The sequence below is a fragment of the Colossoma macropomum genome, unplaced genomic scaffold (assembly GCF_904425465.1).
Source record: "Colossoma macropomum unplaced genomic scaffold, Colossoma_macropomum, whole genome shotgun sequence".
In the NCBI taxonomy this organism is placed as follows: Eukaryota; Metazoa; Chordata; class Actinopteri; order Characiformes; family Serrasalmidae; genus Colossoma; species Colossoma macropomum.
In genome coordinates, this window is record NW_023494796.1 from 13,730,639 (window position 1) to 13,752,925 (window position 22,287).

The following is a 22,287-nucleotide window of genomic DNA, read 5'->3' on the forward strand; positions in this document are numbered from 1 at the left end:
TTCAGGTCCACCTTAAATGATGCACCAGTTACCTTAAGGGTGCACATGTACCAGAATGTAACTGCAGTGCCATTTAAGGTGGAACTGAAATTTTAATTAGAAGCTGGGAAATGTGGAGTAGATCTCAGCTTCATCCTCTTTTGCACAATATTCTGTGAAAGCTATTGTTTGTTTTTGGCTTTGTTTTTCGTTCCTTGTACTGTTTCAGATCAGTGTTTATTGCAACCATTATCATGAAGAAAATGAGGAGTTGCAATGTGGGACATATTGAAAACGCTTTTGTGAGCAGAATTTGTGCTTTCAGCGGCTGGTGAGCAGCACTGGCATTGTTTAAAGCCTGGTAATTTAACAAACTCACACTACTGAATCTCCTTCGTGCTTCACATGTGCTTCCGTCAATATTTCCCGCAAGCCCATTACGATGAAATAAGATAGACACGACGAAGAGTCAACTCCAAGCATTTAAACTCTGAGACACTGGCCAATAGTTGACCCTGACTCCCAGGTGTGTAAGAGTCGAAGAATCGTTTATTTTGGAATTGACTCCCCATTACTAGTTTGATGTTAATTTTGTTGCTAGAACAGGTTTTCTGAAATTTTGTTTGATTCAAGGAACAGAACGTATCAATAGGCCTGGAACCTATTTGGCATCTCAAGGCAGATAGCAGATGGTTGGTTTAGGCAGTCTGTCTGTTATCATTATCATTAGCATAACATTGGCTATTTTTACACCTCCTTAATATTACTCTGTTCATTTCTGACTGCCTCAAACATATCTCATAAACACAAGCTATAAATAACTATCATAGAAAATCTACCGTTAGTTAGCACTTTTAGACTCCATCTGATGTCTGGCATTCTGCCTTTGGGTATACAGTTGACTATCGCTGCTTCTTGGAGTCAAGTATAAACAAAGCACTTTCAACAGGTTTCTCAGTGGTTGTCTCATGACATTGAGAAATCCTGTTGGACATGTGAATCAGAGAGTGGTGCAGTGTGTAAGCACTGGAAGCCTTTTAGCTTTGGCTTTGCAACTATGCCACCGAGATGTCAACCATTTGCCCTTCAGTGAAGGCAGTACTGGCAGAGTCAAGAGCATACTATTGTTTTCTGAAGTACAATGAGGTTCTACGAGCAAGTCTGTATATTATCTACTAACTGTGGTCTCCTCTAAGGATCATTCAGCAAGAGATACAATTATCACTAGTGATAGGGGAGGGATAACAAAGCATTTTTTAATTGGAGCTAGCCCTCTTCGGCCATATACTGCTACTTAGGTTGTTGGCTGGTTTGAGTATTCCCATTAAAGGTGTCCTGATTATAATCCAGTCATTTTTTTAAAATCTGGATATCTAAGATAAAAATCTGGTTATGAGAAATTGTGTAATAAGTAAAAACTAAACCCTCCAGGAAGCAAACACACTCTTACTATATGATTTTAAAAACGTCCTGTTTTTTGGTTTGGATAGCTGGCAGGATAGTTTCCTACAGGACAGTCTTTGTGCACCAAAGGCCATTGCCACAGGATCACTGAAGGCCAAAGGGAACTAAAGCATGCTAATGAGGCTGAACTAAAGCCTGAAATTGACTAAGGTGAAACAGGAGAGTAAGAGACAACAAAGCTGGGATTAGCAGCGCCACAGAGACCCAAGCAGGCATTAACCTCTTCAACTCCTTGAGACCACTGGTGGTTCCAAAATGCACTTCGTCATATTCTTCATAACTTTCATATTTCATAAGCTACATTCAAAAAGTGGTTGTCATATGAGAGCTTTAACTGTCTTCTTTCCAGTCAAATAGATGGGTAATGTAATTTTAAACCATTATAATAGAAGAAGCTAAATTCACAATTTTTTTGTCTACTGAAAGTTGACCCATTTTTCCACAAATCTGGGCAATAAGGTATAAACAGATGGTGTCTCTTCAATGATATACTCCGTAAAAATTATTTTTATAAAATAATACAAAGAGCGTCTAAGATTTTTGGCTTTCAGCAGTAAATTGTAAGCATATAGCAATTTGTATATGATCATAAAACACATTTTCTGTTAATTTGAGGGGAGCTTTTACAAAAAAAAAGAAACAAAAAATAAAAATTTACATTTATTTCATGCAATTACTGAATAATTTGCATGACGATTTGGTCATGTAAATTCAGATAGCAAAACCAAAATATACCCTGGAGAATAAGAGGAGACCTTGGAGCTATAAAAAAATAGACAGAGGCTTCTAGAACAGGACACAGTCAGTGAATCTGAAGCGCGGCTATATGTGTGGTGCTTGTGTACACAGTGATGGTTATATTTCTTTTCCAGTACCTTTTTCTTTCAGGCTCAGGAGCTGCCCACCCTGAAGACCAAAGTATACAGTGCTGTAAAAATTTTGCTAATTTGTCACATGTAAATGTTTCAGATCATCCAACTAATTTTAATGTAAGATGAAGACAGCACAGGTAAACATAAAATGCAGCTTTACATTATCATTCTATTTAAGATAAAGATTTATTCAAAACCTATTTTTACCTATGTGAAAATTTCCCCCCTAAACCTAATGACTGGTTCTGCCACCCTTAGCAGTCAAATCATTGTCCTGTTGCATAACCCAACCGCTCTTGAGCTTTAGGTCACAAACTGATGGGCAGACGTTCTCCTTCAGGATTTTCTGAGAGCAGAATTCATGGTTCCATCAATTATGACAAGTCGTCTAAGTCCTGCAGAAGCAAAGCAACCCCAGACTTTCACACTACCACCACCATGTTTAACTGTTGGTATGATGTTCTTATGGTGAAATGTGGTGTTAACTTTATGCCAGATGTAATAGGACCTATGCCTTTCAAAAAGTTCCACCTTTGACTCATCAGTCCACAGCCAGTCAGCAGCAGTTTGCGCCTAGAAGACAGAAAACACTAAAACTATTAAAATAAAGATGCCAAAAATAGCCCTTTATCAGTGGTCAGTTTCCAACCACAGACAGGACCACTGTTGGCTGTATATTTGTGATTGGTGTACTATTCTTACTCAAGCAGTGACATCAAGGTGTTTAACAATCCCAGCAACACAAACAACACCCTCATTTATTTGTACTAGACTTAATGAGATTGCACCAGCCACACTTGTCTTTCACTCCTTGTTCTGAAGAATCATAATACTGAGCACATACTGTCCTATTCTGTTTTCTGCTCTCTCTTGCTCTCTCTCCAGACTCATATATCCAGACTGCCTCCTGGAGCTGTGGCTGGACAATCACTGGCGATTGAAGGTGGTGTATGTCGGCTGGGGGCCATGAATGATTGAAAGCAGATAAAATCCCTTTTTTCAGCAGCAATATGCTCATCGTAATCAAGGCAAAGTCTTATGAATGGAGGTATTAATGTTGACCTTTTTTTTTTAACTATGAACATACAATAAGTTTGTCTTATAAGGCAATTAAATGGTTAACGATATTCAGATCTGAAGCCATGTGTTTCATTAAAATCTCTATTAAAGGATAAACCAAGATAGCTCCTTCTGTATTGCGCAGTTGGTACATAGCTAACAAATAGAGTGTTTGAAAATGAATGAAAACAACTGTTTTACAACATCAAACCATAAACCACAAAGTCAAACCAAACAATAATTTTAGTTTCACTGTCACCATCTTATGTTACCCCATGCAAGTAACATATAGGCACAGAGAGGGTTCATTCAGATTCAGTTTTCACACAGATCCTGTGTTTTGTTTTGCACAGTACATATTTAAGCCATTTTGCTTAGCCTCTTTTTGAAATAATTTATTTAATCTAAACTGAATTAACCGTATATTATTTTAGCAGTGTTTGTTCTAAAAGAAGTGCTTTTAATGCACAGTGCTTGATTTTACAGGGGGATATGGATTAGAAATGATTGAGATTTCTCAGCTTTTTCCTGGGAATGGCAGAACATTATGTACAGCACTAAATGTGAAAACGTGGTAAATATTAAAAGATTTCAGGCAGTTGTGTTTTGTTGTGACCATATTTGCATAAAAATAAATTCTCTGAGTATTAACAATTTGGCCATTCCCATCTATAATTTGAACTATTCATGAATTACACTTCTGTGTAAAGCATAGTTATGACTTGTGCTGTATTCCAAGCGCTATGGGCAAATTACATTGGATACAAATCTAATAACTAGCTAATAAGCTAATAATTAATGGAAGCTTATGTCTCCTATTCAGCATGGTGTATTCTGCAAGCCTAATTCATCAAGCAAATGTTAAACTAGCATTTCATGTGTTATTCGTCATGCTATTTGTACCGTGTTCAACATGGTATTCCTTTCAGCCTCATTGGTTTGACAGAATTGTCGATTTTATTTAATTTTCATGTTTTTTTTCTCTCACTTCAGTACCCAGCGTGCATTATGCAAATACATCATAGAACCATCGGTTATCCTTATGTTGCTTGAGCAATTCTGACTCCTAGCCTTGCCACTGAGCTACAGGCTAATAGCATTAGTGCAACTCTAATTTATTTACAGTTTTGTTTGTACTTTGGCTGGACATGATGTCCAACCTGATTTACCAGGTCACAGAGAACCCAGTTGACTACATTTGGCGTAAAGTGATTTTTTTCTCTCAATGAGCTATTCATTTCAAGAGTGAATTTACTATGTGTAGTGTTACAGCTGGAGCCATATTTTTGAACAAGCAATGTTAATCAGGTAAACAATGAAACATTTTAAATTAGCTTTCAACAAGGTTAAATATGTGAATGAAACTGAATTTCTGCTCCATAATACCCTTGAGGTATTTGCACTGAATTTCAGAAAATCAGTCAAATGCATCAAGAACATAGCAGAAAATGTTCTCCAAGAAAACATGTCCCCTCTTCCCATCTCTGTTTGCTTCCTTAGTTGATTGTTCCCTAGCTGTATTTTTGCTGATCTGTGTACAATGAATTTTATTTCTAGTAATGTTCAATTTAAAATTCAGCTTGGTTTGAAAATGTCTGGAATTATTTGAAGCACATTTGTGTAGATAAAGAAATTGTTTCAGAATGTTTATCAAACCAGCTTAGTCATACGATGGGAAATGGGATTTGATTTGTCAATATGTTTAAAAAACATATCACACTTATGGAACTTTATAGCAGTTATGCAGATGTCACCTAGAGTCTATTAAATGTTTCACAAGAGTTTCAAAATATATATCTCGCTGCTGTCAGAACAAAACCTCGTATCTCCGTTTTTGCCGTTTTTCAGTTTTTGACATTATCTGAAAATATCTGTTGCCCTGTACATTGTGTGTTAATTTCATGATGAATAGACCAAAAGAAATGACAAAGAAGTACTTGGAAAAAAGTCTGTTTCTGTTGACTTGCAGTAAAAGTCAAAAAGTAAAAGTGCGCTTTTTCCTTCTTCTGTAAAGTTATAATTTTGGAGATACAAGGTTTTTGGAGATGCGAGGTTACACACACAGACACACACACACACATTTAGTCAAAAGAGCATTTGCGAGGTTCAGGCAGTGATGTTGGACGAGAAGGCTTGGCTCTCAATCGACGTTCCAGTTCATCAGAAAGGTGTTCTATGGGCTTGAGGTATCTGTGCATATGGAGTCGAAAACGGGTCAAAAAGATTTTGAGCCTGAAAAACGATATTCACAAATGTACTGAAATTTGCAGTTGTGTTTGAGCAAGTACATACATGTAAAATCCAGATTCACAAATAATTTGGAATCTGCAAATTTGAAAACGAAAAAAATAAATCAAATTCACAAATGCATAAAAATATTTTGAATATATAGAAAGGATTTTTGAATGTGTAAAAAAGATTGGCATTTGTAAATGAAATGTTGTGAATGTGTGAATCAGTACTACTCAAATGATTTACATTGTGCCAGACCATAAAATCAAATGTAAAGTTTTAAGTTCAAAGTGTGACAGTGGGAGTTTTTCTGTGTGACAGTACAAATCTGCGAACATGTCTCCCTTTCTGTTTGTGTGAACTTCTTTTTACAACTACATATTTTTGACCTTGTTTTGAAGGCAAATTGATGGACCAATAGGAAAGCTTGAACTGGTTCAATCAGAAAGTGAGTCTTACTTATCCAGTCACAACCGTGACTGGTTGCTGTCAGTCAAAGCTTTGATAAGCTGTTGGTACCTGCCTCTAATGGCACTTCCACTGAGGGCATTTGTGGACATATTGGTATCTGATTTTGGTAGTATGTATACATGTTAGGTTATAGAACACAAAACTATGGACATTTGACTTTGCAGTCAGTTATGTTAATATAATAATATTGCCATGCACTCGTCCCCCTGCTACCATTCATTCCGGTAGATAGTGTTTCCTGGCACCTGCCAAATCCAGATTCCCAGATGTGCTTGATTTAATACGCCTGTTAGCAATGATCAGTCTTGTCAATGCGCCTGAACTCTCTTCATTAAGTACACCTCCTTGTATCTACAGTCCTTGTTCATTTTATCAGCTCCGTTTACCATATAGATGCACTCTGTAGTTCTACAATTACAGACTGCTGATTATCTGCACACTTTGTTAGCCCCTTTTCACCCTGTTCTTGAGTAGTCAGGACCACCAAAGAGCAGGTATTATTTGGGTGGTGGATCATTCTCAGCACTGCGGTGACACTGACATGGTGGTGGTGTGTTGGTGTGTTGTGCTGGTATGAGTGGATCAGACACAGCAGTGCTGCTGGAGTTTTTAAACACCGCAGTGTCCACCAACCAAAAATATTGCAGCAGCAGATTAGCTATTGTCTCTGACTTTACATTTACAAGAGGCACGTCTAATAGAGTGGACAGTAAGTGGGCACAGTGTTTAAATACTCCAGCAGCACTGCTTTGTCTAATCCATTCATACCAGCGCAACACACACTAACACAGTGCTGAGTATGATCCACCAACCAAATAATACCTGCGGTGTCCTGTGGGGGTCCTGACCATTGAAGAACAGGGTAAAATGTTGTACCTTAAGGTTCTACCTTTTGAACTTGTTTATTTATTTATTTATTTTTGGGAAATATAGTCATTCTGAAACTGATGCCTGCAACATGTTCCAAAAAGTTGGTACTGGGGCAGTTTGGAATGTTTCAAAAAAACCTCTTAAACAGGTGATGTAATAATGTTTGGATATAAAAGGAGCATCCAGAGAAGGCCTAGTCCTTTATGAGAGAAATCTCATGCATAGGCCAGAAACCACAACTGCCCTTATTCCTGCCCTTAACCTGACTGTAAACCAGTGGGCTGAGCTGAAGAGGAGAGATTGCAAGCAACGAGCCCTTAACTGAAGAGAGTTTGTATGGAAGAATGATTTCAGATGCCTTTCTCCTACCTCAAACTGCATAATAAGACACTTAGGCTACGTTTACACAGCAGGTAAAAGTGGCCCAAATCTGATTTTCTCAACAAATCCGATTTTTTGGCTGTTCACATTATCTTTTAAATGTGACCTGTATGCGACATCAGTCTGAACAGATACGCTCCTAAACCGACCCGCATACGCAAAAGAACAGTGCCTCACGTGGCGGCTCATCTAGAGGTACACAATCATGACGGCCAGCGAACGCCAGTCGCTCTCGGAGCTTTCAGTTTCGGCTTCACCAGCATCGCATTGAGCGAGTATAAAGTTCCAGTGGTTGACAGCTGGACTCATCACCCACAGTGTGTTCGAGTTCGCCGAAAAGGGCACGTTATTCGGCCACGGCCACTTCTTCGGTTCGAGTCCTCGGATTCTTTAAACTGTTCGCTGACACTGCAGCCTCGGTCTCCTCCACTCGCATTCGGCCGTTTCGTTCGAAATCTCCTCGAACACGGAGCGGCTGCGATATTTCTCTTCTGATTTTTTAGTACAGAAACATCAGCCTAAATGTTTGAGTCTCAGCAGCGCAAGGTTGAATGTCGAGTTGTACTGGCGTAAAAGTCGCATGAATTCCGATCTGGCTGTTCAGACAGAGTCGCACTGCCGCAGATCGGATACGTATCGGATTTCAGTACCACATATGAAAGCGTCTCAAATCGGAATTGAAAATGTCAGATTCAGTGCGGTTTTTGCTGATCACACAGCCACACAGATGACACATCTGTGTCACATTTGAGGAAAAAGATCGGATTTGGGCCACTTTTACCTGCTGTGTGAACGTAGCCTTAGTATTCTAATCTTGACAAAGGGATGGAGCAAACAGATGCATGGTTGCCAATAACTGTGAAACATGGTTTTGAGAAAATAGTTTCTCATATTTTCAGCATTTCATCAAGCGAATGAATTTGCTTATCTTTACCAGTGGAGGGCACTATATTAACGTTTTTTTTTCTGGGAAAGCCATTACATTTGCTATGCATCTCCTCAAGAGAACAATGTGTTAAAATTATATTACCTGATATTTTTTGGAAGAAATTCAATAAAAATGAAAACATTTTGCATACTGTAGAACTTAGGTGGTGGGAATTAAAGGTCTATTAGCAATCCACTTTATGAAAAGGGATTAAAGTGTCAGTAACAGTACTGTATTGTGAAATAGTGACAAACACCAGCTAGAGGCAAGATCAGCTTTTTTTAAGACTCCATAAAAGACGCAGTTATTATGGGCAAATTAAAAAAAAATAAAAAAAAGTTTAACAAGGACATGACTAGGTGACGCAAGTCTTTTCAATAACAAGAGTTTTCAATACTCACAGCTAATGACAGAGACAGACAAAAATATAACAACCACAGGTCCAGCTCACTGTGAAGGAGAGGTACTTGGTCAAAGCAAGTGAATACTTTTGAAGCCCAGTCCCAGATGGCTCCCAAGACCTGCAGTCCTCCTCAAAGTCCACAGAGTTTTGGCCAAACTTGTTTTAAATGAGTGTATCAGTACAGATTACAAGCATAATCAGAGGTGTAAGTAACAAATTACATTTACTCTTGTTACTGTATTTGAGTACAGTTTTCCTTGTAATCATACTTTTTGGAGTAGAATTAAATCATAGTAGTTTTACTTGAGTTAATTTTTAATTAAACATTTTTACTTTGCTACTTGAATTATTAATCATGTTACAGAATAAAAATACATAATGAGCATATCAGCTCATAAACCACTAAGAACAAAGCGTGGTTAAATTTAAAAGATTCACCTATCAAAAAACAGCAGCTTTGGTAGGAAAAACATTCCAGAGATGTCTAGTTTAGTGGAGAAGGACAGAACTGAAGCAGCACACATGAGGAACAGACCGCATCCAAACGGTCATCTGTATTCATTTTCACATGAACTAAAGAAAACTACATTATTATCAGCGGCCAAATACGAAACCACTCTCACAACTGGACTGCAGCCTGAGGCAGCATTAGCCGTGCTAGTTGACCCACGGCTACCATGTAGCCATGTAGCCGTGGGTACCATGTTTACAGTTTTCTTTTTTCTTTTATAATGCTTCTGTTTATTACAGCGCCTGTCAGCTACTTTAGTTAACAGATGTTGCCCACAGCCTACAGTTTACCGTTTAAAATACAGCCTAGCTTAGCTGCTGTTTTGGAGATAAACGGCCATGTACAAGAAATCTAGTCTAATACAGGCTCTTCATAAACTCTGGACAGTGATTCTGTTGTGCTGTCGTTGTTTAAGCTGACTTCCCTGATCTGATCTCTCGCCACCTCCCCGCCCTCTCTCTATAGCTGTGTCCCATTTCAGGGGCTGCAACCTTCGAAAGACGCGGTCTATGAAGGCGTGTCCTTCAAAGGCTCTGTAGACCCATGAAGACTGAACTCGAATGAGATGGTCTGCTCCACGGTGGATTTCCTTTTTGTGTCACAGCACCGCTGTTCCTGCCCTTTCCGCTGCGTCACGAAATGCCGCTTTTGTCGAATTTTTTAAAGTTCTTTAAAGACGGAACCAGAACCTTTTCCATTTATTAGAGCTGGAGAATTGGGACACAACTGGTCTCTCTCTCTCTCTCTCTCTCTCTCTCTCTCTCGCTCTGTCTTTCTCTCTCTTTCTCTCTCTTCCTAACTCTCTTTTCTTCTGTTTTTTTCTTTCTCTCTTTTCCTCTCTCTCTGCCTCTCTGTCGTCCTCTTTCTGTTCCTCTCTTTTCCTCTCTCTCTTCCTCTTCCCCCTCTCTCTCTCTTCCTCTCTCTGTTCCTCTCTCTGTCTCTTCCTTTCTTTCTGCCTCTGCCCCCCCCCCTTCTGCCTTGGAGTTAATCTTTAACTGTGAGAGGCTGTTTAGCTGTTTAACTGTCAAATTAAGTAATAATGTCTAATTTTGTATTAAGTGATCAGCATGATTACTAGTGAAATATATTACAGTAAAAATCAAAGCTGGGTAAACTGCTGATGTTGCTGCTGTTTTTAATGGCAGAAATGTTTTGAACAGATATCAGTGAAAATATACAGTTTGAAGGCTGTGAATGTGTTTAGTAACTTCGGTAAATTTTCAATAAACTACTTATTTACTCTTACTATTTACTTGTACTTGAGTAAATTATTACTACAGTAGCAGTACTTGTACTTAAGTAGGGATTTTTTTCAAGGAGAAAGTAAGAGGCCACTGCTGAGTCCGCATCAATGCAGTCCTTGCCAAAAGCTGCAGTATGGGTACATACAGGTTGCTACTGAGCTTAGCTTTTTACTGAGTTAGGAGATTGAGTTTGGTTCTCCTGACAACACTGGTGTCCTTCAGGATGCTACCCACAGGACACTGTTACCTTGATATTTTTGGTTGATAGACTACTCTCAGTCCAGCAGTGATACAGTAGCCCTGCTGTGTCTGATCCACTATACCAGCACTAACGCGCCACCACCATGTCAGTCACTGCAGTGCTGAGAATGATCCACCACACAAATAATACCTGCTCTGTGGTGGTCCTGTGGGAGTCCTGACCATTGAGGAACAGGGTAAGAGGGGGCTAACAAAGTACGCAGAGAAACAGATGGACTACAGTCTGTAATTGTAGAACTACAAAGTGCACATATATGGTAAGTGGAGCTGATAAAATGGACAAAGAGTATAGATACACAGAAGTGTACTTAACAAAGTGGCTGGTCAGTGTAGTAATAACATCTGTGTGTTCCTGCGTGAACACTAACAAACTATTCTGTCTTAGACATTGTACCCCTGCACACCATACTAAGTACCCTTACATTTGGCTTGCTCACTAAGTATTTCTTGATAAAAAAAAAACGACCCATGGAGCAAAGAAGGCATTCAAGCGCAAATGGCCACAGTTCATAACAACTCAACTGTTTTGGTAAATAAACAATCAGCTTCAACTCAAAAGCTTCACTCGAAGAGTGGATCAGTGTCAAGCTAAAATAAAAAAAACACTGTCAGCAGTATTTGAAAGTACGAGATTCATCAAGGAAGCTCAAAAGAAGAAAAATACAGTACAAATGAAGCTTCTTCCTATTTTGCAAACCCCTACAGAAAGGCCACGTATCAAATATTTCCAGAGTTCAGATGGAATTCTTGTGTTTGAAAGCAAACCAACGATAATGAGCCCTTCTGCCAAATGAGCCCAGAATCAGTCAATTTCAGAAAAGGCTTCAGGAGATTCTTAGCAAGCCAATTTACATAAAAGAGCCAAACGAGGATGCAAAAGTGGTCACTGGTTAAAATGTGAATGGGAAGTCTCTTACCACTTAACCATGTCTGTTTTTAAAGAAAGTCCTGCCCTTCAATAGCAAGAGCCAGTCAGCTTGCTGTTTAAGCCACAAGCAGGAAAAGCTCCCTCTCTGTTGTGGAGGTTCGCAATCCAGTAGCCAAATAAAGCTGAAAAAAAAAAAGTTTTGTGTGATATAAGCTACAAACTATTTTTTGTGTGTTATAAGCTACAAACTATGCTGGTTTTGCCAGATTTTAGTAGTTTTAGAAGTCATTTCAAAGATGTTTCTGAAACATTAATATGACTTTATAGTTTGGGGTTTGTGGGTCTCTTTCTATTGGACAGTACACAGTTCCCTCCACAATTAATGGCACCCCTGGTAAAGATGAGTGAAAGAGTTATATGAAATCTACCTGTTGGTGAATTACCTTAATCTCACACTGAAAAAAAATGAGAAAAAATCAAATTTTAATTAAAGTAAATTTATTCTGAGAATATTTTTCGATTTCCATTTTACTTTTTTAAGTTGAAGGTAGAGTCACAGAAGTCAAATTCCCCTAGTCATTCTTCCCATTCTTCTTCGTGGGAAAGACACAAAACACACAATTCAAATAAGGGAAAAGTGTGTTAGGAATGGCTATAAAAATAGCTACACATCTAAAAATGTTCATGTCTACAGTTTGGGCGATAATTAAAAAGTTCCAATCAACTAGAACTATGACAGACTTGCCTTTTATATTCCCCCCACACACAGCCCCCACAAGAGAGGCAAAAAATCACCAAGGATCACTGTTGGAGGGCTACAGAAAAAAGTAGCATCTTTGGTCATCAGGTCTCCCAAACTACCATTAGACACCACCCCCATGCCAGCAAAATATTTGGAAGGCATGGTAGGTAAAAGCCTTTCCTGTCATTTAAACAAACATAAGCGCCTGGAATTTTGCTACTGGGACTTTGGCTTGAACCTCTGCCAAGAAACTAAAAACGGGTTGTCAGAGGATCTTCCAGCAGAAGATCTTCCACCTAGAACCCTGGTTGATTTGTTGAGATTCTGTAAAAAGGAATGGTCTCCCACCTTATAAGATATTATAGGAGAAGGCTAAACGTTGTTTTATTGGCAAATGGATGTTGCACAAATAATTAAATGCAGAGGTGCCAATAATTGTGGCACATGTGGTTTTGTTAAAAAGAACTATTTCTAAATGATTTTTTTTTCCCAGAATAAATTCACTTCAGTTAAAGGTTGGATTTGTTTTGTGTGTGATTTAGCTAATTCACAAGAAGGTATATTTTTTACAACCCTTTTTACTCGTCTTTACCAGTGGTGCCAATAATTACTGTCCTGACTTTACGATAACTCCAGTGGTGTCCTAACTTCAGCTTGAACCATCTGTCTCTATTGTTTTTAGACAACTATGACCAGCAACAAAACACTTAACTTGTCAGTGAAGGTGAAAAAAAAATACCTGATGTGCTTCTATGAGATGAATGTGCTTTTTAAGACACCAAAGAAAAAGCATGCTTTTCTATGTGGTTGGCACATCTTTGAACAAGTACCTAAACAGTGTGAAGTTCAATTTAATAGTTTAATAATTCAATCTGGTATGTACAACTTCCCAATGAGCACCCGAATACAGCATTAGGCCAAACACAATGTTCTTCTCCCGCATGCACACACCATAAATTACGAAATTCGATAAATTATGAAAATTCGAAGAGGTGAAAGCTTGCATTAGTTTCCTGTTTGTAGAATCCCAAGTTTCCACTTTGTTGGCCGATCAAATGCAATATATAAGCATTACAGAAACTTCCTATCTTTTGTCCTAAGTTAAGATCTGACAAGATCAAAATAAGATTTTTCACAAATTCATATTACAAACGCAAATTCTGCAACAAGTGAGCTTAATGAAAAGCAACAAAAGCAACATCCTACTACCATTCTGTTAACTACAGGGCTGGATCCTAGTGCACTATGGTTCACTTACCATTCTGCTGTTCTTTTATCTCTCACCCCTTTACATCCATACCACTTAGAGTAGTCTAAAGGTATTTCTAGGTAATAGATGTTTTAAACGGGGCTTTTGGACACACTTGCATAAGGTGTAGTCATCCGAGTCTTCGGCCTATCATATAAGTTTAAGATACAACGCATTTCCAAAAAAGTTGGGACGCTGTGAAAAATATAAAAAAAACCAAAATGCAATGCTGTGCAAACCATTTAAACTCTGTATTTCATTGAAAATGCTTCAAAGACAACATATCAAATGTTGAAACTAAGAATTTTTTTTGTTTTTTGAAAAATATATGCCCATTTTGAATTTGGTGACATCAAAAAACAATAAAATTTCAAAAAACAATAAAATTTCTCAGTTTCAACATTTGATTTGTTGTCTTTGTACTATTTTCAATGAAATATATGCATCATTGAATTTTGTTTTTAATTTACATTTTGCACAGTGTCCCAACTTTTTTGGAAATGGGGTTGTATTTGTAGATGTCTAGTTATGTGGAGAGGTTTGCCATGAACTCGATTATGCGCTTGTAAATGGCATTGCTGTAGTTTGCACCTTTGTCAAAATAACTTTGTCAAGTTATTTTGTGCTGTATTGTCCTTTGTCCTTGACTACCTGAAGGCTTTCTTGAAAAAAGATTTCTTTGTTTTTTGTTTGTTTGTTTGTTTAAGGGTGTGCAAGGTGCTGTGGTTGTCATCCTTGTCCTCCAGAATTTCTGAATCTCCACTTCTGCAGCTGCCAACAACCAGACAGAGTGGCTGCTGTGTTGGCCTCCTTCTTTTTTTTCTTTCTAGTCTTACTGTCTTACTGGGGGAACAGAGCAGCATGCATTCTTTCAAACAGCATATACTATACAGTGTAGTATACTGTGCATTGTGGGGCAAGGCATGCCTAAATATGCAACTTTTGCAAACAGAAATTTATGGATGTTCAGTGAACAAGGTCTCCACACTCAGTATAATGTACGTATGCACAATTAGAAAACATATTACTCAGTAACAGATAGGACCCTTTAGGGCCTTTGATTTCTGGGATCTGAAAAAAAGTCTATAATTTGTAGTTCAATTTTATTCAATAGAATTATGCTTGTATTAAAACTATACAAGTATTACAGCACTACTCTTATTTCATTGTAAAGTTTTGGATGACAACAAAAGGGTTATATTCTTGAAACCCCAGCAGAAAAATGGCCAATCAGGAATTTTCTCTGTGGTATCTTGGTAGATATAGTTAAGCAAGGTCTCCTGATAGGGACTTCAAGAACTGGAGCGCAGTCCTAATGCATTAGATTAACCACCAGCGTAATTACTAAGTGACAGAGGAATCAATGAATCAGTGAATGAATTTTGATTTCTAACAAGCAGGACAAAAAAAACACTCTAGGTCTTCTGGAAGTCCCAGATATGTCACTGACTGAATATGAAAAATAGCAGTGAAAAACAGCTCTATACGATAGTTTAGGAACTTTTGGAAAAGTCTCTTTGAAACTGCCAGGTAAGATATTTACTCATTTGTCTGTTTCAAGCTTCAAGTTAAAAATGGAATGTCTTTCAGAAGCTTCAAATTTTTGTTTTTAATCTAGAGCTGCTAAAATATATTAATGTGAATTACCGTTAGCGCTAAAAAATGCTACTAGAATTCCATAGGGCCACTAATGTCATGCATTCGGCTCCCTCTATGGAGGAAACGGACATCATCTCCCAGAATTCTCAGGGAGATCATGTGACTGAGCAGCCGCACTCGGAATCTGACTCTGACTCTAACTCCATTTCCCAGGATACTATGGAGTCTCATGTGACTTCGGACTCTCACAGGCGCTCCTATCAGCGCTCACAATCCCCTGAGTTTTGACTGCTTGCACCTGTGTTGGTGATCATATGACAGGTAGTTTAGAGTAGATAAGCCTGGGCTTTAGTTAGACTCACTGTGAGGTATTGTTTCTCTGAGACTACTGAGCGTTTTTCATCCTGTTTACCGTGTTTGACCTTTTGCTTCGTTTGACTCCGTTTTTGCCTATTGCCTATTCCTTTGGTACTTTCGCTTGTGTGTATGATCTGTGTTTTGACTTTTGGACTGTTTTTTGCCTACGATCTGTTTTTCCCCTTTTGACTACGGCCGCTTGGTTTATATTAAACCACCTGCACTCACCCATCCGCGCACGTCTGGTTTTCTGTCCGAGCATTACAACTAACAGAAGCTGGCATTATCCTAGAGGTGGGTTCATGGTTTGACATTTGTCTCTCAAATGGAAAGCCTGGCACTAATAGTCTCAGTTCACAACTGCTTAGTAATATATTTACATTTTTTACTTTTCTACTTATGTACCTAAAGCTAATGTACCTTTTACACTTCAGGGTTTGTCCTTTCCATTGTTGGAGTCCAGCAGCCTCTGTATGTTTCTGAATAAAGAAATGGTCTGTGCATGTCTCTGAATAAAGGATGTTCTTTTATAACACTCTGTGTGAGAAACACTGACAACCTAAGACCTGATTAACTCTTCGCTCTCTCTCCTCTCGAAAAAGTACGAAGACGTGAAGCAGCTTAGTAAATGAGGCCACAGAAGCAGATCTGTGAAGACTCAAGGGGAGGTGACATTCAAAGAACTCAGTGACTTATTCACATGCATAAGCAAAAAAAATGAAATAATATTAACCCTAAAACAAATTTTGTGCCAGCAGCATTGTGGTGATTCCTGTATAAAGACTATGTCAACTACATTACACAATGCATTATATAACAAATTATATAATGGCAATTTGAAGTAAGATAAATTTGGCAATATGTAATATTGCACCTAAATAAGAGGACCCGTCACACCTCAGTCTCTTCTGTCTCCTGTTCTTCATCCTAATCATTATCGGCTGCGTATATTCCATCAGTAGATATTTCACTATGTGTTTATACTCACCTCTTTCTCTCAGTGGTTGTGAAGCCTTGCCAGAGTCACAGCTTCTGTTGATGTCTTCATGTTCTCCTTCTTTGACTATCACTAATTTCCAGTCAAAATGGCCATTAAGTACAAGGTACTAATTTTTTAACTTCAGGAAAAAAGCAGAAAACATATTAACAGAGAATTACACAGAAGCCTTCACCACTCTGTTACAACACCCTTCTTTTTAACAGCACTTAATGAACATTTAAGAACTGAAGTCAAAAACGTATCTGTTTTTGAAAGCAGATTTTTTTTCAATTCTTCTGTTATGTAGAACATCTCAACTGTACAGGGCCTTGGCCGTCAGAGCTTAAAAACACGTTTCCAGTAGGAGACAGTCTCGCACCTGCACTCTCTGTTTTCTTTTACTATTTCATTAAATATTTTCTGTTATAATGTATTATAATATTTCTATTATAAATTATTTTTTTAAACATTTAGTTTTCTTATCGCTTATTATCTCTGTTGGTTCTTTTACTAAATTTGTATCATGCAGTCAAGAGAAAAAAAAATTCACTCAAGATCAGAGACAAATATACAGGGTAATACATTAAGCTAATTTTGTTTCTAAATGTAAATGTATGATACTTGAGAGTTATGCATGATTCTTAACACAAATCACTCACTCTTAGCCAACAAAGCAAAAAAAGTTGCTTAACTAGGTCATGTGTATCTATGTCAGGCTGTAGTCTTTTTATATGTTAATCTTTAAGCATACCTCAAATTCTGTTTAGTTAGCTCAGTATCACTAAACGAGACTTTTGGGCTTCAGTAGCTCTGATTCTGCACTCACATGGCCCTGAGCTGCTTTAGAATTTAAAATGGCTAGCTGGCTTATATGTGCTTTGCCTTTAAACAATTTTTGCTCAGCACTTATTCCCCTTCTCTTTTTGACATGTTGCCAGCACCCTGCAGCACTGATGCCATTATAGCATCAGTCATAAGGAACATATTTGTAGACAGAAACAAATTAATATAATGCATTACCCTGTAGATTTTTCTCTGATCTTGAGTGATAACTGTATTGTGTCCACACTGTATGATTTTTTCATATTTTCCCTGGACTTCATGATAGTTTTATAGAACATGATATATATGCTAATGAGCCAAAACATTATGACCACTCACAAATGAAGTGAATAACACTGATTATCTTGTGACAGGGGTGCATGTCAAGGTCTGGGATATATTATATATTATAGTAAGCAAACACTCAGTTCTTGTAGTCGATGTGTTGGATGTGGGAGGAGTGGCCGGGGTGAAGGCCTGAGCATCTTTCACAAGGCCTAAATCATTATCGGCAGACAAATGGGTCAGAGCATATCCAAAGCGGCAAGGCTTATAGCATGCACCCAGTCAGCAGTGGTGAGTAGCTACCGACAGTGGTCTGAGGAGGGACAAACTATGAACAGTGACAGGGCATTGGGTGCCCAAGGCTTATCGACCGTGCAAAGGCAATGCAGGCTATCCTGTTTGGTCCGAACCGACAGATGGGCTACTGTGAAGTCACAGAAATTTTTAATGATGGTTTCGGAAGGAATCTGTCATAAAACAGTGCATCCGGAGGGACGGCCTCCGCCCCAGGCATGTCGGATCTGTTGTCCTCTCACGGAACATCGAGAGGACCAACCACTGACTACACAGCCACGTAAGTAGCGCCAAAAATAGAAACGCTACTGCTTATAATGCTAGTGTTAGCACTGAAAATAAGATGATTACTAGCACTTATACTGTAAATAAGGCAAGTACTGATAAAAAAGCTTATTCTATAATCACAAATATCAGACCAGTTGCATCACCTAGGTTCCACTGTATTGAGACTGTGTCTCTGCCCCGAATTAAATCTAAATCTAAACGTAGAATAACTCAATCAGACCGTTTCAACAACCTAATCAATATTAAATCATATTCAGATGATAGCAGCAACACCTCAATTCTAAAATTTGGGTTACTCAATATAAGATCACTTAACTCAAAAGCAGTCATCGTAAATGAAATTATAAGTGATCATAAATTTGACATTTTCTGTCTCACCGAAACATGGGTTAGACAGGATGAATATTCAGCACTAAATGAAGCCACCCCTATAGGCTATAATTATGTACACAGCCCAAGATTATCAGGCAAAGGAGGTGGATTATGTGTAATCTACTAGAATACCCTAGATATTAGGCAAAAACAATGTGACACCTTCACTTCTTTTGAGGTTCTTTCTATCAACATTACAAATCCGGCCACAAAAAAGAAAGCATTTTCATTATTTAACATTTATAGACCACCAGGACCCTACTCAGAATATCAAAAGAATTTAGTGATTTCGCTGCAAACCTAGCTGTGTGCAATGATAAAGTAATGATTGTAGGAGATTTTAATATCCATTTTGAGAAGGCAGATGACCCACTAAAAAAGGCATTTACTTCAATCCTAGACTCTGTTGGTATTACCCAAAATGTAACAGGGCCTACACACTACAGTAGTCACACTTTAGACTTAGTTCTGACACTCGGACTTAATATCCTACTTAATATCCTACCGCAAACCTCAGTAATCTCCGACCATTACCTAATTTCTTATGAGCTACGTCTTAGCCATAATACATGTACGTCCCCTTGCTATTCTACAAAGCACGCAATAAAACCATTTACCGCCCTACAATTCGTAGAAAACCTCCCAGAACTAACAAGCCTAATCTCCACTCCATCAGACCCAATGGAGCTAGATGTATTAACCGACTATTTAGAAAATACCTTTCTATCTACTTTTGAAAATGTGGCGCCACTTAAATTCAAAAGGATAAGACAGAAAAAGCTCGCCCCGTGGTACAATGATAAAACCCGTACCTTAAAACAAACAGTACGGAAACTAGTGCAGAAATGGCGATCAACCAAGCTGGAAATGTTCCACTTGGCCTGGAAGGACAGCCTTATAGAGTATAGAAATGCTCTCACTAAAGCTGGCTCAGCATATCTGGCCTCGCTGATTGAGAATAATAAATATAATCCTAGAGTACTGTTTAGTGTGATTTCCAGAATTACAAAAAATCAGGCAGGGATTGAACCAGAAATTCCGGCGACTCTCACCAGTTAAGTTTTTATGGACTTTTTTAATAATAAAATTGAAAATATTAGACAACAAATTCAACTGGCAGTATTAAATCCAACTTGGCTGTCATCTGACGTGGCTGATATAAAACATAACGTAGTTGCAGAAGAAAGGCTTGAAACTTTCTACGCACTCACACAGCCAGAATTAGAGAAGATTATCTCCTCTGCAAATTGCACAACCTGCACACTTAATGCAATTCCCTCAGTTACTCAAAGAAGTGCTACCAGTTATCATAAATCCTCTTTTAACTATAGTAAACTCGTCCCTTAGCCTGGGCCATGTACCCAAAGCTTTTAAACTAGCAGTTATTAAACCTCTGATCAAGAAACCTTGATGCTAGTGTATTGTCTAATTACAGGCCTATTTCTAACCTACCGTTTATATCTAAGATCTTAGAAAAAGCTGTAGCCCAACAACTTAGTTCATATCTACATAAGAACCACATATATGAAAAATTCCAATCTGGATTCAGGCCACATCACAGCACTGAGACAACTCTAGGTAAGATAACAAATGATCTTCTTCTTGCCTCTGATCAAGGCTACATATCCCTGTTGGTGCAACTTGACCTCAGCGCAGCTTTCGATACGATAGACAATATTCTCCTAGAAAGGTTAGAAAACATGGTTGGAATCACAGGGAAAGCCCTATCATGGTTCAAATCTTAATTAACAGAACGTTATCAGTTCGTAAATGTAAATGACTTATCTTCCAATTATTCACAAGTAAGATTTGGAATTCCGCAAGGCTCTATTTTAGGACCATTATTATTTACATTATACATGTTACCGTTAGGCACAGTTATATGTACATGTATTTAGAAGCTCACAAGATGAGCTGTTTAAAAGAGATTACTTTAAAGATTTCCGTTTTGAATTAAAAAAAGATTGATGTGTGTGAAGCATGGTTGGTGAAGAATTCACCTCTACAATAGCGATTGACATGTAAAAGTAAAAGAAAAAAATGTAAAATGAGAGGGTTTTTGAAAAATTATCAATGTATGAGTATTAACCTGTTGTCTTGGCAGGTAAGAAGTTGCAGCAAAGAGAGAGAGAAGCAAGAAACGGGGGGCTCCTAGCATTTGTTTAGTTTAGCTTTTGGTAGTTAATGTTTCCCCTTAGATAAAGGCAGCAGATCCAGGGGTCCATGGACACAGGAAATCATAGTAAACTGAGATGCTGGTGCTGTTGTCCCACCGCTCGCACGCGATCACTCAGGTTTGTGGGCGGTGGAGCGGAGGGATGCCAAAATGTTTCAGGGTGCTCCCGTATCTGTGTGCCCTTCTGGTTCTCTCCTTTTAGTAAAGCTGTTATAGTCAGATCTGCCAGAGTCATTAGCCACACTCTGGAAAGGACTTACTTATTATTCTACATACACCCATACAGAACTAAATTAACTCCATCTCCCTACCTTTTTTCTGAGTAAACGACTGCCCACCTGTCCGGCCGGACACTGATGGACGATTGTCTGTCAAGCTCCCGCTTCAGACCAGTTTCCCACGCCCCAGTCACCGCCACCTGCCTTGGACTAGCTGCCCACCCGACACTGAAGTGGACTCCTAACTATTATTACTACTACTACTACTATTAATATTAGTAGTATAATAATTTTGTAGGTAGTTTGACCAGAGGAGGATGGGTCCCCCCTTGTGAGCCTTGGTTCCTCCCAAGGTTTCTTCCCCAGCTCTGAGGGAGTTTTTCTTTGCCACTGTCGTCCCTGGCTTGCTCACCTGGAGGATTTACATTTCATGTTAAAACTTTGTCCTTAATGGATTTCTATGAAGCTGCTTTGTGACAACATCAGTTGTAAAAAGCGCTATACAAATAAATTTGACTTGACATCACACCCTGCTGCGTATTGGGCTACTTAACTGCAGATTGGTCAGAGCTCCCATGCTAACCCCTGTCTACTTTTCAAAGCATCAGAACTGGACCTTGAATTAATAGAAGAAGATCTGCTGGTCCTGTTTTCTTTTATGTATGGACTGTTTACCTGGGGAAGTAATGGCACCAGGATGCACTGTGGGAAGAAGAGAAGATGGTGGAGGGAGTGTGATAGTCTGGGCAGTGTTCTGCTGGGAAACTCCAGGTCCAGACATTCATGTGAATGCCAATTTGACACATGCCATCTACCTAAACTTTGTGGTGGACAAGGTACACCCCTTCATGGCAATGGTAATCCCTGATTGTAGTTGTGATTCACATGAACACTTTCTGACAAGGCTGAATTAGCTTCTTATTCCAATTTTCACCTTAAATAGTGCAGCAGTTACATTCTGGACACATACATGTAGACACTGAAATGTAACTGCTGCAGCATTTAAGGTGGAATTTAATATTTGTTGGCAACAGAATGTAACTGCTGCATCATTTAAGGCGGAATGGAAAATTTGCTGGCACCAGAACGTAACTGCTTTGGAAAGGAATTTTGAAAAAGGCAGTTCTAGATTAAACCCAGACATTTGAAGCTTCCATGTTTTACTTAAAGCACATTAGCATACAGCTAAGATACCTTGTATCTGTGACTCACCTTGTAGCAGTTTTACTGTGACTCAGTAGTAGCTTTAGTATAGAGCTGCCATTGCTGTTTTCCTTCAGCCCACTGATTAAGCTGCCCCTCATATTCACAGTCAGTGATGCTTCTAGAACTTCCAGAAGGCCTAGAATGAAGTTTTCTTCTT

The 22,287-nt window shown here is 38.6% G+C and overlaps 1 protein-coding gene across 4 annotated transcripts in view; it reads left to right on the forward strand.

Annotated features, from left to right (window-relative positions):
* Positions 1-3,442, forward strand: part of tasp1 (taspase, threonine aspartase, 1) — a 51,312-nt gene extending 47,870 nt beyond the window's left edge. For all 4 annotated transcript variants that reach the window (XM_036583849.1, XM_036583848.1, XM_036583851.1 and 1 more), the window contains one exon: positions 3,201-3,442. In XM_036583849.1, the coding sequence (XP_036439742.1) occupies positions 3,201-3,293 (93 nt within the window). In that variant the 3' untranslated portion in view covers positions 3,294-3,442. The remainder of the gene's footprint in view (positions 1-3,200) is intronic.
* The last annotated feature ends 18,845 nt before the right edge of the window (positions 3,443-22,287 follow it).